At 42.8% G+C, this 23143-nt stretch overlaps 1 protein-coding gene across 3 annotated transcripts; it reads left to right on the top strand.

Moving 5' to 3' along the window:
* Positions 1-13963: 13963 nt before the first annotated feature.
* APOC1 (apolipoprotein C1) lies at positions 13964-22125 on the top strand. 3 transcript variants are annotated; one of them, XM_070949841.1, is made up of 4 exons: positions 13964-14018; positions 16799-16867; positions 18082-18232; positions 21879-22125. In XM_070949841.1, the coding sequence occupies exons 2-4, from the start codon at positions 16810-16812 to the stop codon at positions 21952-21954; spliced, it is 285 nt and encodes a 94-aa protein (XP_070805942.1). In that variant the 5' UTR covers positions 13964-14018; positions 16799-16809; the 3' UTR covers positions 21955-22125. The 3 variants fall into 3 exon arrangements, with proteins under 3 accessions (XP_070805942.1, XP_070805941.1, XP_070805940.1); XM_070949840.1 differs by lacking the exon at positions 13964-14018 and adding an exon at positions 14539-14562; XM_070949839.1 differs by lacking the exon at positions 13964-14018 and adding an exon at positions 14539-14562 and having other exon boundaries at positions 16796-16867.
* Positions 22126-23143: the final 1018 nt, after the last annotated feature.

Genomic DNA, 23143 nt, shown 5'->3' with positions numbered 1-23143 from the left:
AGTCCCGAAGAAACCAAAAAGGATTTATAAAGAAGCGATTCTCCATCTTTAGAGCAGTTGCAAGCATCCTTACCCTTCCCTATTTAAAAGTTTAAAATATCTTTCCCTTCTTCCCACATTCATCCCTCTTTGATCAGCAAATCCATAAATCACCAGATCAAAATAATCTGCTTTTGTAATGTTTGGCCCTGCCAACAGACCCCCTGAAGAAATATTTTAGAGGTTAAAAAAATGTTGGAGGTTATCTACATTGTCTTATTGAAGAACGATGCTAGTCCAATTACAGGTAGCCCTCGACTTACAACAGCTCGTTTAGTGACCATTCAAAGTTTAATGCACCCTGTAATTAACACAGCTGCCTGCAATTTCTGCAGGTTCGAATCTTACCAGGCACAAGGTTGACTCAGCCTTCCATCCTTTCTAAGGTAGGTTAAATGAGGACCCAGTTTGTGGGGGCAATAAGCTGACTTTGTATAAATATACAAAAAGGATGAAGGCTATTGCTTAATGCACTGTAAGCCACCCTGAGTCTCCGGAGAAGGGCGGCATATAAATCAAATTAAAAAAAAAAAAAGTTACAATGGCCCTGATTTACAACCAATTTTCATGCTTATGACCCTTGCAGCATCCCCATGATCACCTGATCAACATTTTGGATGCTTGATAACTGGTTCATAATGGGGCAAAACTCATTTCTCACTTAGCGACATAAATGGTGGTCGTAAGGCTACCTGTGCAGCGATTTTACTTTTTTTTAAATTTAGCTTTCATTTAAAAAAAAAAAGAGAGATCTTAGCAATATGTTTTGACCGACAACTGGAGGCAAAAACATATGAAGAACGGTTGCAGGAACTGGGTATGTCTAGTTTAATGAAAAGAAGGACTAGGGGAGACATCTGGATCAGAGTGTTTTTAAAAAAACCTACAAAAAGCAGTTAATTTTACTGATTTCTTTTAGCTGGCTGCCTCCTTTTGATTTAATTCAGAATGATGAGCCCCAGATAATAAAATAGGAGGTATGTGACAAGCATGTCTTTAGCCATCCGAAATGTGATTTTATTTTTTTTTTCTAATTTAGTGCATTTGGCAAAACCATCCTTTCGAAAGCACAGCACAAATTTTATTTCCCAAGATTTAACTTTTCGGTTAAATTTCTCAACATTGCTAGGGAAGGTGGTATCAAACCTGTTTTAAACTGATGTAAAATTGCAAAATAAGTGTGTTTTAAGGGAGGAGCCGGCAAGCCAGATTGTTAAAAACAGGTTATTCTGTTATTATGACAAAAATGGTTTCATTTAGAATTTTTTACTGATTTAATTTACATATTTCACTGGAGAAAAAGAGAAGAGAGATTTACTGCGGGATGGGCGTGCCAAAAAAAAGTGCAAATGATAATCCTTTGGTAAGACCACATTGGGAATATTGCATCCAGTTTTGGTCGCCACGATGTAAAAAAAGATGCTGAGACTCTAGAAAGAGTGCAGAGAAGAGCAATGAAGATGATTAGGGGACTGGAGGCTAAAACATATGAAGAACGGTTGCAGGAACTGGGTATGTCTAATCCTATGAAAAGAAGGACTAGGGGAGACAAGATAGCAGTCTTCCAATATCTCAGGGGCTGCCCCAAAGAAGAGGGAGTCAAGCTATTCTCCAAAGGACCTGAGGGCAGGACAAGAAGCAATGGATGGAAACTAACCTGAGTGGCGTAGGAGGCTAATGCCTCCTACTAAGGCAGCATTTAACATCCAGCTGCCTGCAATTACTGCGAGTTCAATTCTCACCAGGCTCAAGGTCGACTCAGCCTTCCATCCTTTCTAAGGTGGGTAAAATGAGGACCTGGTTTGTGGGGGCAATAAGCTGACTTTGTATAAAAATATACAAAAGTATGAAGGCTATTGCTTAACGCATTGTAAGCCGCCCTGAGTCTCCGGAGAAGGGCGGCATATAAAAATAAACAAACAAACAAACAAACAAACAAACAAACAAACAAACAAACAACCAAGGAGAGAAGCAATCTAGAACTAAGGAGGAATTTCCTGAGAACAATTAATCAGTGGAACAACTTGTCTCCAGAAGTTGTGAATGCTCCAACACTGGAAGTTTTTAAAGAAGAGATCAGATCTTTGTCTGAAACGGGATAGGGTTTCCTGTCTGAGCTGGGGGATGGACTAGAAGACCTCCAAGGTCCCTTCCGACTCTGTTATTCTATAGTTGCAATTGTGCAATGGAAGACCTGTTTCTTGCGCACATGACACACCTAAAAAGGGCTTTAATTGGGCAAGTGTGTCCTTCATCTTGATTTGTTCAACCCTCCCTGTGAGAGTAGGTGCAATAGGAACAGTATCTGATATGTTTTATTATCACTTTAATTAATGCCTTGAATAGCCAAATAAATTCAGATTCAAATCAGTCCCGAGTTGCGGAGAAATGGCTGGGCTAAAGTCCTGTGGTGGTTTCCTTGCTTTGGAAGGCTGTCATGAAAACTCAGCCTCTGTGACTTGTAAACTATGATTTGTGGCTTAAAATCATCGATTAAGCCAGCCCATTATTGGCTGCTTCAATTGACCCTGGCTTAATGCTACGTGTGTGCATCCAACTGAAGAGAAAGGGAAGCGCTTTCTTGCAAAGAGTGAGACGGGGATGGGAAGGAGATAAAAAAATATCTCCTTGCCAGAATTTGTCAGATGAGTGGATTTTAATTCCCAGAATTCCTCAGCCAGTTGAAATCCACCAATGCTGGTTAGGGAATTCTGGGAGTTAAGCTCCACAGGTACTGGCTAGATAATTTTGAAAGTTGAAGTCTACAAATGTTGGCTAAGGAATTCTGGGAGCTGAAGTCCACAGATGCTGACTAAGGAATTCTGGGAGCTGAAGTCCACAGATGCTGACTAAGGAATTCTGGGAACTGAAGTCCACAGTTGCTGACTAAGGAATTCTGGGAACTGAGGTCCACAGATGCTGACTAAGGAATTCTGGGAGCTGAAGTCCACAGATGCTGACTAAGGAATTCTGGGAACTGAGGTCCACAGATGCTGGCTAGATAATTTTGGAAGTTGAAGTCTACAAATGTTGGCTAAGGAATTCTGGGAGTTGAAATTCATAGATGCCACCTAAGGAATTCTGGGAGCTGAGGTCCACAGATGCTGGCTAGGGGATTCTGGGAGTTGTAGTTCACACATCTTAAGGTTAAGAAATACCATTGTAACCAGAAGGGAGGAAAGGGAAGGGAAAAAAATTAAATTTTCAGCATCCTGTCTGCCAGTTCAACTGAGTGTCCTTTTCCCACTTTCCTCCATGGATGAGCGACAGTTGTGTCGATCCTTGTTCAAGTCCAGCCAAAACCTTTCCTCCACTTTTCCTCTCCTTTCCCACAAGATAAGACGTCTAGCTTGCCACCCACAACTGTCTTCTCACTTCGGCAACCACAACGCTGAGCTGTCTTGAAATGTTCTCCACACCCAGAGGAGGCCTCAAAGTGAACAAGCTGAACTTGAACCCAGCCTCAACAGAACAGCCCCTGTTTTGTGGCTTTCCGAGCTTATTGGACTACAATGCCTTTCATTCCCAGCTAACGTGGGCCCTGGTGCTTGGGAAGGGTCCAACACCTCTGGAGCGTGAAAGGTTGGCCCCAAAATTATAAAATTACAGGTGGTTTACCCGTCTTTAAACTGATCTCACAAGATACAGGTAATCGTTGACTTACAACAGTTTGTGTAGTGACCATAAAAACTTATGACCATTTTTCACACTTATGACTGTTGCAGAGCCCCATGGTCATGTAATCAGGTGCTTGGCAACTGACTCGTACTTATGACAGTTGCAGTGTCCTGGGGTCATATGATCACTTTTTGCTACCTTCTGCCAAGCAAAGTCAACGGGAAAGCCAGATTCACTTAACAACCTTGTTACTAACTTAACAACGGCAGTGATTCGCTTAACAACTCTGGCAAGAAAGGTCATAAAATGGGGCAAACCTCACTTAACAGCTATCTCGCTTAGCAACAGAAATTTTGGGCTCAATTGTGGTCATAAATTGAGGATTATACCTCTCATTGGTTTCACCAGAGGTCACGGGCTAAACCACAGTCAGACATAAAGGAAGCCACAAAAAGTGGTTTACCAAACACCATTGTGAGTTCTTGCAAGATGCTAAACTGACCAAATTTAACGGACATAGTTTTTCTTATGTATGATGTACCCTGAAGGTGGCATTGAGTTTCGTTCTACGAGGTACAATGAAAAATAAAAGTAAACTAACTAATACATGTGAAAGCTAAATCATGATGGCTTAGCGCAGTGATGGCTAACCTTTTTGCCATTGCGTGCCAAAAGCGGGGAGAGCCCGGGAGGGTGTCGTGCGCATGTGTGCCCACACCCATAATTCTATGCGACCCACCCCCTCGTGAATGCGCGTGCATCCCCCCTGCACTCCCCCTACTTTCGGCATGTGATGGCATTGTAGCCGTTTTTTTGCCCTCCGCAGGCTCCAGAGCCTTTCTAGGAGCCTGGGGAGGGCGAAAACAGCCTTCCCCATCCTCCCTGGAAGCCCTCCGGAGGCCAGAAATGGCCCATTTGCTGACTTCTGGCGGGACCAAAAGGTCGTTTTTGCTCTCCCCAGGCTCCAGAGCATTTCTAGGGAAAAAAAATTTCTAGAAAAAATTTTTTTCTAGAAAAACAGGCCCCCCACCGCCCCTCCAAGGTCCTCCGGAGGCCTGAAACAGCCTGTTTCCCTACTTCAGGCCCAGAAGCCCTGAAAATAAGCTGAGCTCCCGTGCCCACTGATATGACTACGTGTGCCACCTATGGCATGTGGGCCATAGGTTCGCCATCACAGGCTTAGCGTGTCTCCTGATCGAGGGCTGATTTTCACAGCCCAAAAGGTGATTCAGTTTGGTTTAGTCCGTCATACAGACCTGCTCTATAAGTTACGATTTGTGTCTTCTTGTGTTCCGTGCCTCTAATCATGGTTTATCGGGTGAACAACAGTTCAGCCAACTGAACTGAGGTGGTGGGATGGATCCGGAAAGGATGCGGGACCGAATCCCACAAAATCAAAAATTGCTTTTAAAAAAAAAATAAACCATTGCAGCTGAAACAACACCTACCGTATTTACAAAACAACTTGGTCTTTGTTTTGGATTTGACTCCAGGGCACGTGGTTTCTTTGTGGTGGGGGCTGCAAAACCTCTTGGGAGTTGGCCCACAGGATGGAAACAAGATCAGACAAGAAGCAGAACAAATAGTTCACACGCCAGGCGAATTAATGTAGACTACAATTTCACCAAAGGAAGAGAACCGCATTTGAAATGCTAATTTAGCCAACGTTGCTTTGTAACTAATACAGAAAACCAAACCTTAGCAATCCTTTAGAAGTGACATGGATTCGACTAGGCAAAATTGAAAGGAAATTGGAAAGAAAGTACGTATTAATAGAAAATTGGGGATGCCCGGATACCAAATAGGGGAAATATCGGACAACAAAGGAAAAAGAAAGAAGAGAGGAGTAGAGGGTAAGATAGAAGAGGAGAGGGAGAGAGAGGCATGGAAGAAAAGGGAAAGGAGAGGAAGAAAAGATGGGGAAAAAGAGTAGGAGAGAAGGTTAGAAAGGGAGAAAGAGGGGAGGAGTGGGGGAAAGGAAGTAGGGAAGAGGAAGGAGAGAAGGAGAGGAGAGGAGGTAGGGAAGGGAAAGAAAGGAGAAGAAGGTTTGTTGTAAAATGAGAGGAAAGAAAGAGTAGAAGAGGAATGCCGAATCTAATTAAAATGTTTTATTGTTATGGTTTCTTTAGAAAAAATATGTATATGTATGATCAATTATGGATAAGAGAATGTACATTTACAATATGTGTATTAGAAATAAAAATAAAAATCTTTTCAAAAGACAAAAAAAAAAAAAGAAGAACTGACATGGATTGACCCTGAATTTTTACGGTGCGCTTTGCCAGTTAAAAACTGGGGATCAGAGAGAAGACCAAGAAAAGGCATATTTTGAACAAAATAACGAAGGAAATCCATTGTACAGGTACTCCTCTATTTACAACTTGTTCGTTCAGTAAGTGTTCGAAGTTACAAAAAGTAACTTATGAATGTTTTTCACACTTACGACCGTTCTAGCTTCCCCATGATCACAAGAATCAAAATTTGGATGCTTGCAAACTATCTCATATTTATGACGGTTGCAACGTCCCAGAGTTACATGATCCCCCTTACATGATGCTTAAATCTGGAGGGAAGGAATGTCGAACCACTTAAATGTAAATATCGGCTTTAAACCATCGAGCAGAACGTGAGAAATTGACAGAAACAAGAGGCTGACGGCAACATGAGTGTTACTGAAGTGAGCCAGAACTGAACATTAGTATGTTGCGTTGGAAGAAATGTCCATCTGGATTCAGTTCCAAGTGGGGAGAAAGACACTGGGAACATGGTGGCTGCTGGGGAAGATGGTTTTAATGGTGGACAGGATCACATGCCTTGAAGATCTTGGGTGAAGAGAAAAAAAAACGGGAAGCAATGTTATGGGTGCCTGGGTTTTATGCCCTCTCTGGGCTTTTGAATTTGAGCTTGTATTCTGATTGGTTGTCAGACTCCCATGGGGCCATGGAAGGGTAACTTTGTAGGTTGTCTGTGTCCCAGGCTTGGTTGAGCCATGCTGGGTGATGATGTAATGAAAGGGGCTTTGGGCAATTCCTATTATGGTTCTGCTTGAAGGAGGGAGATCTTTGTTATGTAGAATTGACTGGCCCAGGCCTTAATGGGGGTGGGTGGGTGTGGGTGGGGGCTGAGTTTCTGCCTCCCTTTTAGGAGAAATATTCTGCCCTTTTAATATTTCCTAAAATATTTCATTTTCCTAGGAGAGGGTTGGGTTTTAACTTACTACAGTTGCTTGTTACCATCTGCTGACATCCACTCTTATTGATCACGTAAATCAGTGTTTCTCAGGCTTGGCCACTTTTAAGACTTGTGGACTTCGACTCCCAGAATCCCCCAGCCAGCTGGCTGGGGAATTCTGGGAGTCGAAGTCCACAAGTCTTAAAATGGTCGAAGTTGGACATCCCTGTTTTAAACCAAGGAGCAGGGCCAAACAACATTCTTGGCAAAACAACATCCCAATGTTGTTGGGTCCTTAGTTGGGACTTTGTTCCCTGAGCAAAGAGCTCCCTCAGAGATCAAACTTAACTTTTCGTGTGTCAGCTGAGCTGCAGCTGTTTTCTAAGGCTAGCTCTTTGCTGGAAAGTGACTGATGCGGCTTTTTCAGAGGAATTTTGTTTTGCCAGATTCTTTTGTTCCTTTTATGATCGGTGATTCAGCTTTTATTGCAACAGGGAGCCGGGAGCTTTTTGGGTGGGAGTGGGGGTGGGGGTGGGGGAAACAGGACAAAAGATTTCACAATATAAACAGATAGAAAAGTGGAGCCAGACTGGGCTGGGTGAGGTAGATGAGTAGTGCAGACAGAGAAAAAAAAATATTTGGAGACAACTAGAAAGAAATATAATAATCTATTTAATGACATGTAGTTTACTCAGCTGATTTACCTACATGCTGTCTTTCTTTCTTTCTTTCTTTCTTTCTTTCTTTCTTTCTTTCTTTCTTTCTTTCTTTCTTTCTTTCTTTCTTTCCCTATCTGTTTATCATCTATCTATCTATCCATCCATCCATCCATCTATCTATCTATCCATCCATCCATCCATCTGTCCGTCCATCATCTATCTATCCATCCATCCATCCATCCATTATCTATGTATCTATCTATGTATCTATCTAGCTATCTAACTATGGGTGATAGAAATAAAATAAAATAAATAAATAAATAAATAAATAAATAAATAAATAAATAAATAAATAAATAAATATCTAACTATCATCTATCATCTATCATCTATCATCTATCTATCTATCCGTCCATCCATCCATCGATCCATCCATCATCTATCTATCATCTATCTATCCATCTATCCATCCATCCATCCATCCATCCATCATCTATCCATCCATCCATCTATCTATCTATCCATCCATCCATCCATCTGTCCATCCATCATCTATCTATCCATCCATCCATCCATCCATCCATCATCTATGTATCTATCTATGTATCTATCTAGCTATCTAACTATGGGTGATAGAAATAAAATAAATAAATAAATAAATAAATAAATAAATATCTAACTATCTAACTATCATCTATCATCTATCATCTATCCATCCATCCATCCATCCATCCATCATCTATCTATCATCTATCTATCTGTCTGTCTGTCTGTCCGTCCGTCTATCCATCCATCCATCCATCCATCCATTCATCCATCCATCCATCCATCCATTATCTATCCATCCATCATATAGTTATCTATCTACCATCTATCTCTCTATCACAGAAGTTTCCAAACTTGGCAACTTTAGGACATCTAGACTTCAACTCCCAGAATTCTCCAGCTATCATGTCCCCCAGGCTTAAAGTTGCCAAGGTTGGAGATCCTGCTCTGGAGGGTTGGGTAGATATGACTGAGTGATGAAGAAGATGGTCCTTCAAACAACCTGGTCTTGGCCAGGTAGGGCTTCGAAGGTGACAACCAGGATCTTGAATTGAACCCAGAAGCGAGTTGGGAGCCAATGCAGCTCCCTCAAGAGAGACGACACTTGTGCAAATCTTGGCTTGCACAAAACCAGATGTCTCGTCACATTCTGCACCCATTGAATCTCTCCGAAGGTCTTTCAAGAGCAGCTCCATGTAGAGCACAGGGCAATGGTCAAGACAGGAGGTGACTCGGGTGTGGTGGGTGATTGTGAGCAGAGATTATTACCAAATAATGCAAATGTTTCTGATTCTTGGACATCCCAATTATGCAATATTTATTTGGAGAACCCAAATAAATCCGATGGAGGAGAGTGCATGATGGAGACAGTTCTCTCTCTCTCCCTCCCTCCCTCAGGTACTCTTCTTGGCTAAATTTCTAAATTTCTAGTGGAAGGGGATGAGACATGAAACATGCAGTTTAGTTTACCAAAGGGTTTTAGTGCTTTATAACTTGTACTTAAGCCTAAAATCTTAAACCCAGTTTCTCCCACATTCCTTTTACTGTGGAAAATTTCTTTCTTTGTTTTCTTTCAAGGACAAAAGAAAAGGAAGTTTCCATAGAGGGAGGGAGGAGAGAGAAGAGGAGAGGAGACAAGAGGAAGAAGGAAGAGAAAGGAAGGAAGGAAGGAAGGAAGGAAGGAAGGAAGGAAGGAAGGAAGGAAGGAAGGAAGGGGGAGGAAGGAATGAAGGGTGGGAGGGAAGAAAGAAAGACAGAGAAAGGCAGGCAGGGAGGAAGGAAGGAAGGAAGAAAAGGAAAGAGAGGAGAAGAGAAAAAAGAAAAGAGAAGAGAAAAGAAAAGAAAAGAGAGGAAGGAAGGAAAGAAAGAAGGGAGGGAGGGAAGGAGTGGGAAGGAGGAAGGGAGGAAAGAAGAAAGAAATGAAGGAAGGAAGAGGGAGGGAGGGAGGGAAGGAAGGAAGTAAAGAAGGAAGAAAGAGAGAAAGAGAGAAAGAAAGAAAGAAAGAAAAGAAAGAAAGAAAAAGGGAGGGAAGGAGGGAGAGGGATGGAGGAAGGGAGGGAAGGAAGGAAGGAAGAAAGAAAGACAGAGAAAGGCAGGCAAGGAGGAAGGAAGGAAGAAAGAAAAGGGAAGAGAGGAGAAGAGAAAAAAGAAAAGAGAAAAGAAAAGAGAGGAAGGAAGGAAAGGAGGGAGGGAGTGGGAAGGAGGAAGGGAGGAAAGAAGAAAGAAATGAAGGAAGGAAGAGGGAGGGAGGGAAGGAAGGAAGTAAAGAAGGAAGAAAGAGAAGAAAGAAAGAAAGAAAGAAAGAAAGAAAGAAAGAAAGAAAGAAAGAAAGAGAAAGGGAGGGAAGGAGGGGGAGGGATGGAGGAAGAGAGGGAAGGAAGGAAGAAAGAAAGAAAGACAGAGAAAGGGAGGGAGGGAGGAAGGAAGGAAGAAAAGGGAAGAGAGAAGAGAAGAGAAGAGAAAAGAAGAAAAGAAGAAAAGAAGTAAAAAGAAAAGAAAAGAAAAGAAAAAAGAATCCACAATGCAAAGAGTCCAGGGAGGGAGGGAGGGAGGGGAGGGAGAACAAAAGATCCCTTAACCCAGCCTGTTTCTCTGAGCAGGAGGTGGCAGCCCTCCAGAGAAAAGAAATCCCGCAGGATCCCTCCAGGGAGAAGGTTACCAGCGTTCAACCTCCGCCAGTGGGAAGGAGAGGATCCCGGCCCAAACCCAAAGCCTTCCCCATGAACGCAAATAAACTCCCTCAACTCCTCCTTCCCCCAATGCGGGGGGGGGGGGGAGGACGGGGGGGGGGGGCGGCCAGGCCTCAACCCGAGGAGAAAAGGCGCATTGTGGGGTCGGACGGTTTGTTCCGTGGCGCTTCGTGTGCAGGAAACTCAAGGGCTGCCATTCAGTCCGCGGGGGCTGCACAAGGCCGGTGGAAACGGGGCCACCGGGCGATTCCCACGTAGGGCCAGAGTTTCCCAGGAATGGCCCCCTCGCTTCTCCCTCTGCAGCAAAGCAGAACAAGGCTCCCGATTCTAATCCTGCACCCTCCTGGAACCGACACGACGAGGTCCTTCGCGCCAAAGAAGCACAGACGGTCCTCCGCTTACGACCGTTTGTTTAGTGGCCATTCGTACTTACGATGGCACTGAAAAAAAGTGACTCGTCGGGACCATTTTTCACACTTATGGCCGTTCCAGCATCCATCTCCCGTGGTCACATGATCAAAACTTGGATACAACTGGCTCCTATTTATGACGGTTGCAGTGTCCTGGGGTCATGTGATCACTTACTGTTTTCCCTCCCTCCCTTCCTTACTTTTTTCCTTCCTTCCTTCCCTCCCTCCCTCCTTTCCTTCCTTTTCACCTTCTTCCTTCCTTCCCTCCCTCCTTTTCCTCCCTCCCTCCCTTCCTTTTCACCTTCCTTCCTTTCTCCCTTCCTCCCTTTTCACCTTCCTTCCTTTCTCCCTTCCTCCCTTTTCACCTTCCTTCCTTTCTCCCTTCCTCCCTTTTCACCTTCCTTCTTTCCTTTTCTCCTTCCTTCCTTTCTTCCTCCCTCCCTCCCTTCCTTTTCACCTTCCTTCCTTTCTCCCTTTTCACCTTCTTTCTTCCTTCCCTCCCTCCTTTTCCTCCCTCCCTCCCTTCCTTTTCACCTTCCTTCCTTTCTCCCTTCCTCCCTTTTCACCTTCCTTCTTTCCTTTTCTTCTTCTTTTCTTCCTTCCTTCCTCCCCTCCTTCCCTTTTCATCTTCTTCCTTCTTCCCCTCCCTCCCTCTTTTTTCACCTCCCTTCCTTCCTTCCTTCCTTCTCCCTTCCTCCTCCTCCTTCTTTTGCGACTTTCTCTCAAGCCAAGTCAACGGGAAACCCAAATTCACTTAACAACCTTGCAGGGATTCGCTTAAGGACCACGGCAAGAATGGTTGTAAAATGGAGCTCCCTCTGCTTAACGGTGGGCCTGTCCGTACAGAGCTGAAGAGATGGCTTCGGGCTCTCTTCCATAACTCAGCCTGGCTCAGGCTTCTTGGGTGAAACTCTTAAGTCAGCTCAAACTACAGCACCCATCACCCACTCCAGACAGCAGGGCTGGGAGTGATGAGAGACATACTCCAATGAACTTGGAATAAGAGTCCAACTCTTTTTCTAGGGCTTCTTGACTTTTGGGGTGTCCCCCATTCCCCCCCTCATAGACCACCTAAAGTCTAATAAGTCCGGGGTCTCCAAACTTGGCAACTTTGCAACTTGTGGACTTCAACTCCCAGAATTCCTCAGCCAACCATAAGAAGTCATTATTTTTTATTTTTTTGAATTGATAGAGTTCCCATAGATCAGTGTTTCTCAACCTTGGAAGCTTGAAGATGGGTGGACTTCAACTCCCAGAAAAGACCTTTTTCATTTTGAAGGAAGCTGGTTGAGCTTTCTCCATCCTTGTCTTTACTTCAAGGGGTCATATCCCAGCTTTCATGTCAATTAAAACCGAGGTACATGATCCTTTCAAAGTTCTCTCTACATCAGTGTTTCTCAACCTTGGAAGCTTGAAGATGGGTGGACTTCAACTGGAGTTGAAGTCCACCCATCTTCAAGCTTCCAAGGTTGAGAAACACTGCCATAGATGGTCATGTATGACACTATCCAAACAAGGACCCCAGGTGGAAAGGGAGAAGCCATCTTATGCTGGCAACTTTAGAAACACGTTTAGAACACGCTTAGTTCTCATGACGCCAGGAACCAAAACCTGTCAGTACAAGTGCTGAAATGCTGGAAAAGGTGCTCCCTCTGTCTTTGGCAACACTCATCCAACCTGTCCGGATGCTTAAAATGTATTTCATTGTATAGTTTCTCCTCATTAAGTAGAGGTCTTGCTTTCTGCAATCAGATTTTCCTTCCTCGGAAAATCCATGTGTGTGGTTAGATCCTGTTCCTCCTCCTCCTCCTCTTTTCTCTTTTCCCTTTTCTCTTCTCCTTCTTCTCCTTCCCCTTTCCTCCTTCTTCCCTTTGTTTTCTCTTTTCTTTCCCTTCCTTCCTTTTCTGTTTTTTTCCTTCCTTCCTTCTTTCCTCTTCTCTTTTCCTTCCTTCCTTTTCTTTTCTTTTCCTTTCTTTTCTTTTCCTTTTCCTTCCTTTTCTCTTTTCCTTCCTTCTTTCCTTTCTTCCTTCCTTCCTTCCTCTTCTCTTTCCTTTTCCTTCCTTTTTTTTCTTTTCCTTCCTTTTCTCTTTCTCTTTCCCTTTTCCTTCCTTTTTTCTTTTCCTTCCCTCCTTCTGTCTTCCCTTCTTTTTCTTCTCTTCTCTTCTCTTCTCTTCTCTTCTCTTCTCTTCTCTTCTCTTCTCTTCTCTTCTCTTTTCCTTCCTTCCTTCCTTTTCTTTTCTTTTCCTTTCTTTTCTTTTCCTTTTCCTTCCTTTTCTCTTTTCCTTCCTTCTTTCCTTTCTTTCTTCCTTCCTTCCTCTTCTCTTTCCTTTTCCTTCCTTTTTTTCTTTTCCTTCCTTTTCTCTTTTCCTTCTTTCCTGTTCTCTTTTTCTTCCTTCTTTCCTGTTCTCTTCTCTTTTCCTTCCTTCCTTTTCTCTTTCCCTTTTCCTTCCTTTTTTCTTTTCCTTCCTTCCTTCCTTCCTTCTCTCTTCTCTTCTCTTCTCTTCTCTTCTCTTCTCTTCTCTTCTCTTCTCTTCTCTTCTCTTCCCTTCTCTTCTCTTTTCTTCTCTTTTCCTTCCTTCCTTCCATGTTTCTCAACCTTGGCCAGGTTGAGAAACATGGAAGGTGGACATCGACTCCCAGAATCCCCCAGCCAGCCAATTCTGGGAGTTGGAAGTCCATCCATCTTAAAGAGGCCAAGATTGAAAAACACAGCTTTATGAAGTGTGTATCCAATGGGGAAAAAATGTTCTACTCTATCAAACAGAGAAGGTTCTCGACGCTCTCTAAGGCCTCCTTTGAAAAGAAAAGAAAAGGTGGTAATACAAAGTTTTGAAGGTGGGGCTTTTGGTTGTCCAAATGCCTCTTGAACCCCTTCCAAGATACTCAGCATGCAGAAGCTCTCGGCTTTTACTCGGTGCTAACAATAGCTTCCCATTTCTCTTTCTCCCCGTTCCCAGTTCCCTGTTCTTGGCATAGTTAAGCGGGCTCTGGGAACCATTGCTTAATAAATCGGAGTGTCTCTGAAAACACTTGATAGAGAATTAAATGGCGTTAAACAAAAAGGGAAAACTCCAAGCCAAACAGCCCCTCTGCCTTGTTTGTGGGTACTTGCATTTTTAGGGCAACCAAAGAACACAAAAGCATCTGCTTGCTTTAATATATCCAAAGTTTTTTTAAAAAATCTGCTTGCTTTTCTAGACATCTAAAAAAAAGAAATCCGCAATCCGCAATCCGGCTGGTTTAGAGTCAGCATCTTCAGGACGACTCAAGAAGATGTTTTATATTCTACTTTTTATCATTTATATTTTCTTATAATTCATTCTGTCTGGAAATTCAGGTCCTGCCTTCCGCTGGATCGGTCGGTCCCTCTGAATGTTAAAGATAAGGTGTCTCTTTCTTATGACTCACGGTCTGTTTTTTTTATTTCTAAAAAAAAAATAATGCTAACACTTTTCTATCCTATCGCTTACAGATCTTTGAAAGGTGGGTTGACTCTCACCAACAGAGAAAGCGGGAACTTTTTCCCATTTTCCCAAAGTTGCTCAATCTGCGAACGATTGGGGAAATATTATTTCTCTGTTCCTGTTTTTAATTCCTTCTTCCTTCCCTTCCCTTTTTTCTTTTTTTCTTTTTCTGCCTTGGGTATTTTTCCAAGCAGAAAAAACTGGATGGCACACATAAGGGAAGGGAAGGGGAAAAAACAAAACAAAACACCAGAATCCATCTCTGTCTAATGTTTCATTTCCTGCAGAAATGAAGCAATCTAATCGCAGGGAGGAGATTAAAAAAACATCAGGTCAGATTTTATCCTTGCCGGAGGTGGGGGGTGGGGGGTGCGATGACGGAGGCTGAGGGCAGGTTTATAGGGAACAGCAACTGGATGGACCTGCAAATTCCACCCAGGGATATTGTCTCCACTCACAGCTACAAGTAAGTAAACGGCAACGAAGAGAGTTGGGAAAGACTTTAAGATCAACTTTGGTTATCAGGGAGAGGGAAGGATGTTCCCATCAAATCATTCAGCTAAAAAAAACAAACATTTCTTTATCATTTTAAAATAATTAGATGTTTGGCTTAATTAAATGCCAAACAAGAATCGGCATGGGGGATTTATGGAAAACGTGTTACGGGGGCGATCGGAATTAAGGATTGAAAGCATTCGGATTTTGACAGTAGCAACCTCGGTGGCTTTAAAATGTAAAAAGAGATTTTTCCCATGTTTGCTGCTGTTTCGTCTCGGGGAAGTTTGTCACTCGAGTTTGACACCTGTGATTTCTTGCCTTGTTGAATATATGTTTTTTTTTTTAAATTAGTGAACAACAACACCTAACCAAATTGTAATGAATTTGAATGAAATGAAATGAAAATTTAATTTTAAGTGAAATATAACGTTTAACTCTCCTGTAGATTTTTTTTTACTTCACCAGCAAAATGTATTTTGTTAACAAATGAGATTTAAATTAAATTAAATTAAACTAATTTGTTAAAAGAAAATGTTTTGCCTGTATAAAATGAAACGGAAGCGTGATTAAAATGATTTATCTTTCAAGAGATTAAACGATATCTACAAAAATATTAATAGAGAATTGGTTCAATCCTTTAATGTATGACTTAATCTACCATCTGGAGCATCTGCGACTCCACCGTCCTGTTTAGACGAGACAAAGCCATTTCCAAAATCAATAAAGATCACATTTTATTTTATTTGTTCTATGAATTTATCATATTTAGGAAGTGCCCATCCCCTCCGTACATCCTTGGGTGATGTACAAGTAACTCTAAAAATATAAAAACCATAAATAAGTATTATACTAAAACAGTTAAAAACAAGAGTAAGATAATAAAAATTAAACATTTCTGATGAGCGGGGTCGATCTATTTTCTAAAGCAACTGATGGCAGGACAAGAAGCAACGGATGGAAATTAATCAAGGAGAGAAGCAACTTAGAACTAAGGAGAAATTTTCTGACAGTGAGAAAAATTAACCAGTGGAACAACTTGCCTCCAGAAGTTGTGAATGCTCCAACACTGGAAGTTTCTAAGAAGAGATAGGACAGCCGTTTGTCTGAACTGGTAGAGGGTCTCCTCTCCTGCCTGGGCAGGGGGTTGGACTAGAAGACCTCCAAGGTCCCTTCCAACTCTGTGATCCTGCAGCATGAGGATGGTATTTTCCCCCATTTCTTTAGGAAGCTTCCCTCTGCTGAAACATAAAGCAAGGTTTGTTAAGACACTGGAGCAAAGGCTGCTGAAAGCTTAGAAAGAAAGTCTAGAGAGGTCAAAAAAGTCAAATCACAATCAGGCAGCTGAGATTTTTCACCCTTATATATTGGACACCCTCAGAGACCTGGAAAGTGGTTCTGTCTGTTGAGTGAGGAACGCGTGAAGATTTTACAATCTGATCTTTATGTAAGCTATCAATAATACCTTATTTATATAAGATATTATACCACATCATTATATAATTACTAATTGGCTAATTACTATTAGTCAATTACCCATAGGGTGCTTACACACCCAGCTTTTGCAATTTTTCTGCTTTTTTTCACTGCATTTTTCTCTTCCTTGCACACCGGACTTCAGTTCATTCTGGACAGCACCCATCAAGGGAGCGATTCCCAACCGGGACCCCACCCCTCCCTCTCCTTTGGGTTTTGGGGGGAGGGCTACAAATCCTGTTATTCTGCAGCTCCAGGAGACGGTGATGGAGACATTGGAGTAAAATGCCTTACTAAGAAAGATTATTGGCCATACATAGCATGCATACCTGGTGTGGGGCTTTCAGATCTGGGGACTTCAATTTTGGCTGCAAATTTTGGAAATCTAAAATGAAATTGCAGATCTTGATTGATCTGTGTAATCAGAGGAACATCTGAATCTGGGGAGGGTTATATTGTGCCTGGCCATCATTTCTATTCTATTCTATTCTATTCTATTCTATTCTATTCTATTCTATTCTATTCTATTCTATTCTATTCTATTCTTTTCTACTCTATTCTATTCTATTCTATTCTATTCTATTCTATTCTTTTCTACTCTAATCTACTCTACTCTACTCTACTCTACTCTATTATTTTCTATTCCATTCCATTTTTTTCCTTATTTTATTTTCCTTTATTATTTTACTGTATTTTATTTTTATTAATGATTTTATTTTTTGCTCCAGCAGGAGGTGCAACCATGAAGCTGGTGTTGGCTGTTGCGGTCCTCCTGATGACTTTGTCTGCGGTGGTGACAGGTGAGACCTGGGAAAGGATAGGATTGCTTTCACCGGGGGAGAAAACAGGCCCCTTCCCCTTCATTGTGAGGGATTGCTAGCAAGGAACTCTGGGGGATAGATAGATAGATAGATAGATAGATAGATAGATAGATAGATAGATGATAGATAGATAAGATATAGACAGACAGATAATAGATAAATAAGAGAATGGATAGATAGATAGATAGATAGATAGATAGATAGATAGATAGATGATAGATAGATAGATAGATAGATAGATAGAGACAGACAGACAGACAGACAGACAGACAGACAGACAGACAGACAGATAATAGACAAACAAACAGAGATAGATGGATGGATGGATATAGACAGACAATAGATGATAGATAGATAGATAGATAGATAGATAGATAGATAGATAGATAGATAGATAGAATGATGGATGGATGGATGGATGGATGGATGATAGATAGAGATAATAAATGGATGATAAATAGATAGATAGATAGATAGATAGATAATATATGGATGAAGGATGGATAATAGACAGACAGATAGATATAGATAGATAATAAATGGATGATAGAGAGAGAGAGACAGAGAGAGAGAGACAGACAGAAAAACAGACAGATTAGTTTGAGACAGAGATTATGATGATAGATAGATAGATAGATAATAAATGGATGAGCCAATCCGGGCGGATGTCCTTATAAGGACATAACAGAGAGAGAGACAGAGAGAGACAGACAGAAAGACAGACAGATTAGATTGAGAGAGAGATTATGATGATAAATAGATTAGATAGATTAGATAGATAGATAGATAGATAGATAGATGCTTATAGATACTTCTATAAGTATTCAAATAGGCAAATGTTGCACAAATAAATATCATACATGATGCAAAAATCTGTGCACTCCAACCCAAAATCTCCATTGTTTGTTCTGAGTTTATTGAACCCTGTGTCAATTTCTTAACACATAGCTGGATTCACACAACATGCCGGACTAAGCTAAACAGAATTGGGTAGTTTGCGCTTCAGTATTTTGTGAGGCATCAGATATGCCTCACAAAACATGTTCTGTGAACCAGGTTATTACATTAAGCCCTAACAACACGGCTTATTTGTTTGGATATAATGTTTGTTATATGAACTCAACATGAAGCGTCGGTTTAGCATTGTGTATAAGCAAGTAACAAGGTTGTTTTTTCAATTTATCTACCCCAAGACTCCAATGAAGACGGTGAGAAAGAGCCCACCATGGCCCAGAAGTTTGAGAAGTATCAGAAGGAGGTCCAGACGTTTGTTGATAACCTTGGGGAGAAGGCTAAAGCTGCTTTTCTTGAATTCCACAACAGCGAATTCAGCAACAAAACCAGGTGAATGTTTTTAGCTCACATTCTTCCAACTATAACTATTAGGAGGGAAGTAAGATAGGGTGAGGGGCCTTGATGCAGCCATCTTGGCTGAGAATTCACAGAGAAGAAAGAAGGAAAGAGGAGGAAGAGGAGGAGGAGGAGGAGGAGAAGTAAAAGAAGAAGGAGGAGGAGGAGGAGGAAGAGGAGGAGGAGGAGAAGAAGAAGGAAGAGGAGGAGGAGGAGGAGGAGGAGGAGGAGGAGGAGGAGGAGGAGGAGGAGAAGAAGGAAGAGGAGGAGGAGGAGAAGAAGAAGAAGGAGAAGGAGAAGGAGAAGAAGGAAGAAGAGGAGGAGGAAAAGGAGGAGAAGGAGGAGAAGAAGAAGAAGAAGGAAGAGGAGGAGGAGGAAAAGAAGAAGAAGGAAGAAGAGGAGGAGGAGGAGAAGAAGGAGGAGGAGGAGGAGAAGAAGAAGAAGGAAGAGGAGGAGGAGGAGGAGAAGTTGGATTCTCCAGAAGACCCCAACATCTGGAGAACATCAGCCAAAGGAAGCCCATCTTAATATTTAGCATCAAACTTCTCCTTCATAAATCTGGAGACAGTTCCCCAGAATTGTTTTCACTCTGTTTCCATATCCTGGTCTTTCATCATTCAGTTTTTGGAAGTTGTTCTGCAAGCTCTTCCTCACTTCTGCCAATTTTGAAACCCTGGAAAAGCAGGAACATCCGCAGCCACCCAATTCTGATCCTCTCCTGATTCATTCTTTGATCTGTGCCTGCCTCTGCCAACTATACATGCCTCACTCTCATCCCATAACAGAAGTAAAATTAATAATTAAATGCTCTCTTCCCATCCATATGGTTGAAAGAAGCCACAACGACATCCCAAGCGTTACAACATCATTGTGCAAACAGCAGGAATTAGGCCACGTGGACCAATCCAGCTATGATGTAAAGGAGGAGCAGTAGGTGATTTCCATCCATTAGCCTGAAGAGGTCATAATGCAGGTGACATCCTCTGACCCCCCCACCCCATCCACTTTGCAACAACCTATGACTTATATGTCGGTGTATTTGCCTGATCTGGGCATTTATTGAAAAAAAAAAATCCAAGCATTTGATATGGGGGGAAGTTCCCTGCCTGCAAAGCCACCATTCCTTTTTTACATTCTCTCTCTGTGTGATCTCAACGATGAAACTCTTTCCAGGATTAAAGATTTTCCTGGGGTTTTGCTTCAAAGACTGTCTTGCCAGTCTGATTTTTCATCCCCTTGTGACTTCTTAAATTATCACCCCCCCCCCCTTTTTTTTTTTACGAACGGAGAGACTTCCTGATCAAGATCAGCTTTCCATCAGTGAAGACCTAATGTCTGAGAGGCATAAGCAGAGCGAAAAGGGTGCAAAATATTTGGGGGGGGGGGTCAGCTGGCAAAAAGTTTGACTTTCCGGAACTGAGCTTGTTTCCTCCATCAACCAGAAAGTGACGGCCTGAAAGCTGAAAAGGGAATATCAGCTACCTAGATTAGCAAAAAAAAAAAAAAGCAAATTTTTATTTAGGTTTACAGTATAAGCAGAGGAGCCTGACAGATGCGGCAGCCACCACTAGATGGAGATACAGAGCAGACCGAGAGGGCTCCATCGAGAAGATCCTATGGGGGAGAAGGACCCCGGGGTGGGGGTGGGGACGAGTTTGTTTGAGGGGTCCTTTGTGCTGTCTGAGCTCAGTTGTTGTCTTGCAAAGGATTCATCACCCAAACTAGGGAACATCATCAATCAGTGCTAGGTGACATGGTATAGCACGGGGTTGAACTAGAAGACCTCTACAGTCCCTTCCAGCTCTACTCTGATTAACTTAGCTAGTTTCCTCTGCTGCCTCTTTGCTCTCTGGAATCCAGCCCCTCCCTGCTGGGAATCCAGACAGCATTCCACCACACAGAGACAGTCCTGCCTCCAAACCCTATGATTCTATGATAGCCTCTTAGGTGCCCACGGCAGGTGCTTTCTAAATCCCTGCCCAAGGAATGCCAGTCAGATTTTGGCATGCAACCGACCGTAATCATCTGGAATTCTTGCTGGAGGCTCAGCGAAACCGCCAAACAGGTTCCTGGATTAGCATATCTGTGATTTGAAACACCTCTCCTAGAATGGTGTCTTAAGCGATACAGACTCTCCATGAATGAGCGTGAAGTGGGGAAGCCTTAAGTCCAAGGTGAAAAATATTTTTGGAAGCCGCAGAGCCAGTGGCAGAACAGGATGATGGAAAAGAGCCATGTTTGAAAATCGACAGGTACTCCTTGACTTACAATAGCTCATCTAGTTACCCTTCAAAGTTACAAGGGCCCTGAAAAAAGCAACTTTCACACTTATGGCCGTTGCAGCATCCCCATGGTCACATGATCAGAATTCGGATACTTGGCAACTGGCATGTATTTATGACGGTTGCAGTGCCCTGTGGGTCACGTGATTCCCTTTTTGACAAGTAAAATCCAACGGGAAAGCCAGATTCACTCAACAGCTGTTACCTTCCCACTGAAGTGGTACCTATTGATCTACTCGCCTTGGCATGCTTTCGAACTGCTAGGTGGGCAGGAGCTGAGGCAAGGATGGGAGCTCACCCCGTCATACAGAGCGCAGGTCTCAAACCCAAGGCTGTCAGCTTTTCATCGGATGAGCTCAACGTCTTTAACCACATGATCTTGCCGAGGGGTGTCAAACTCAAGGCCTGGGGGTTGGATTTGGCCTGCGGGGGGCTTAGATCTGGCCCACGGGCCCACCCTGGAAACAGCGAAGGACCAGACCACGGTGCCTCTGCCAGCAAAAACGGAGCTCGTGGTGTGGTCAGGGTGGGTAAGGCCAGCTTGATGTCACTCATCAAGGCTCCATTTTCAGCCGTGATGGCCTCCTGCAGCCCTCTGCCAAAGAAAATGGACCTTGGGGAGGCCGCACGTGAGCCGTCCGGTCTCCGTTTTCAGCTGTAACAGCCCTCTGCCAGCAAAACCGGAGCCTAGGTGGGCCACGCGCAGCCTCTCTGAGCTCCATTTTCTCTGGCAAAGTGCTGCAGGAGGCCGTCGCAGCCAAAAACGGAGCCTTGATGAGTGATGTTGAGCTGGCCATGCCCACCCTGACCATGCCCCCGGCTACACACACACACTGCCCCCCCTCAAGGTCAAACACAACCCTGATGTGGCCCTCAAAAAATTTGAGTTTGACACCCCTGATCTTGCCAGTCTGAAAGTACGATTTTCTCCCGGTCTCCTTTACCATGGAAACAACTCGGGAAGGTCCTTTCTGAGCTTTTCCTTCGCCCATTGTGCAGCTGAGGGCTAGGCTGTCCCTTATCTGACTGTTTCCTTGGCAGCATCTCTTAACCTAGTCAGAGGTGGGATTCACTTACTGTTACTACTGGTTCACCCAGCACCGGAAATGTGAGCGTGTGGTGTCACAAACCACAGCAATTTGCTCGTGCACGCTGCCCACAAATGCATGCAATGTCAAAAACACAGCGATATAGGAATGGGATTGTGCCCAGGCTCACCACTACCGGTTCGCCCAAACCGGTCTGAACTGGCAGAATACCACCTCTGAACCTAGTCTCCCAAGGTCTTTCTCACATTACAAGAGTCTGGGAGCTTTGGGGATGGCCAGATCACTCACCATTTCTCTTGTCTTTGGCAGGAAATGGCTTTCCGAGACTTTCCAGAAGTTGAAGAAAAAGTTTGAACCCATGACCTCCCAAGACGGATCCGACTGAATGTTCCCTCCATTCCACGAGCGATAGAGAAAGAGGGCCGTGTAATCCCAACTGTAGCAGTGAAAAAAGAAACATCTTTTTTCCCGACTTTCATGTTCTGCTTTCTTTGTCTACTGCTGTTGTTACTTCCAACCGATGGTTGTTAGACGTAAATAAAGAGAAAAAAATTAAGTAGGAGAAACGAGTCATTTGTAAATCATTTCTTTCTAAAATGTCGTCAACGAATATCAGGATGGTACAATTAGGATTTTAACTGTTACTCCCTTTAGATTTTCAAGTTTTCTTTCTTTTTTCCTGCGTTGGCCATCTATTATTATTATTATTAGTAATAGTAGTAGTGGTAGTAGTAGTAGTAGTTGTAGTAGTAGTAGTGGTATTAGTGGTATTAGTAATAGTAGTATTACTAATACCAATAGTAGTGGTATTATTATTATTATTAGTAGTAGTAGTAGTAATAGTAGTAGTAGTAGTAGTAGTAGTAGTAGTAGTAGTAGTATTTTCCCCCAAGATCAAGGCCCACATTTGATTTTTAGTGCATTCACAAATACATGTCACATTTCCTTCTTGCCCTACAAGAAAAACGGATGAAGTGGCTTTTCAAATAAATGCTTACAGGTAGTCCTCAACTTATGACTGCAATTGAGCCCTGTTGCTAAGCGAGACAGCTGTTAAGTTTTCCCCGTTTTATGACCTTTCTTGTCGCAGTTGTTCAGTGAATCAGTGTGGTTGTTAAGTAAGTAAACAGTTACAAAGTGAATCTCCTGAACATTTAATTCTACTATATATGCTAGTTTTGTGGAAATAGTCAGGCACGGGAAGGGTTTCTGTGGCTCCCGGTGTTTTCTTTTCTGTGGGAAATGGGTCCAAATTGCTCTTTGAGTGTTTAAGGTTGCAGACCCCTGGCTTAGATTCTCAACCTTTCCCGGAGGATGTCTTGTATCCTACACCTAATTCCAAGCACACTTTCTTTCCGGAAATGGAAGAATGTCTCTGGCTTTCCATAACTTGTGGTGTAGGTTTCCTGCCTCAGCAGGGGGTTGGACTAGAAGACCTCCGAGGTCCCTTCCAACTCTGTGATTCTAATTCTAACCCCATTCAAACAAGGATTCTTGCTTCAGCTGGTCTTAGAAGGCATTTTTGAAGGCCTCCTTCAGATACAGTAGGTTGATCAGTGACCAGGAGCAAATAT

This window comes from Pituophis catenifer, unplaced genomic scaffold (assembly GCF_029215685.1).
Source record: "Pituophis catenifer annectens isolate HBS135680 unplaced genomic scaffold, rPitCat1.0.hap2 SCAF_9, whole genome shotgun sequence".
In the NCBI taxonomy this organism is placed as follows: Eukaryota; Metazoa; Chordata; class Lepidosauria; order Squamata; family Colubridae; genus Pituophis; species Pituophis catenifer.
The sequence above is the reverse complement of the archived record's forward strand: the minus strand, read 5'-3'. Positions and strand labels throughout refer to the sequence as shown.

Excerpts from the sequence above, each read along its gene's own strand:
- APOC1 (XM_070949841.1), top strand. The coding sequence starts at position 16,810 with ATGAAGCTGGTGTTGGCTGTTGCGGTCCTCCTGATGACTTTGTCTGCG. Across the intron at positions 16,868-18,081 it reads TTTGTCTGCGGTGGTGACAG|ACTCCAATGAAGACGGTGAG; the intron begins GTGAGACCTGGG and ends ATCTACCCCAAG. Across the intron at positions 18,233-21,878 it reads GAATTCAGCAACAAAACCAG|GAAATGGCTTTCCGAGACTT; the intron begins GTGAATGTTTTT and ends TGTCTTTGGCAG.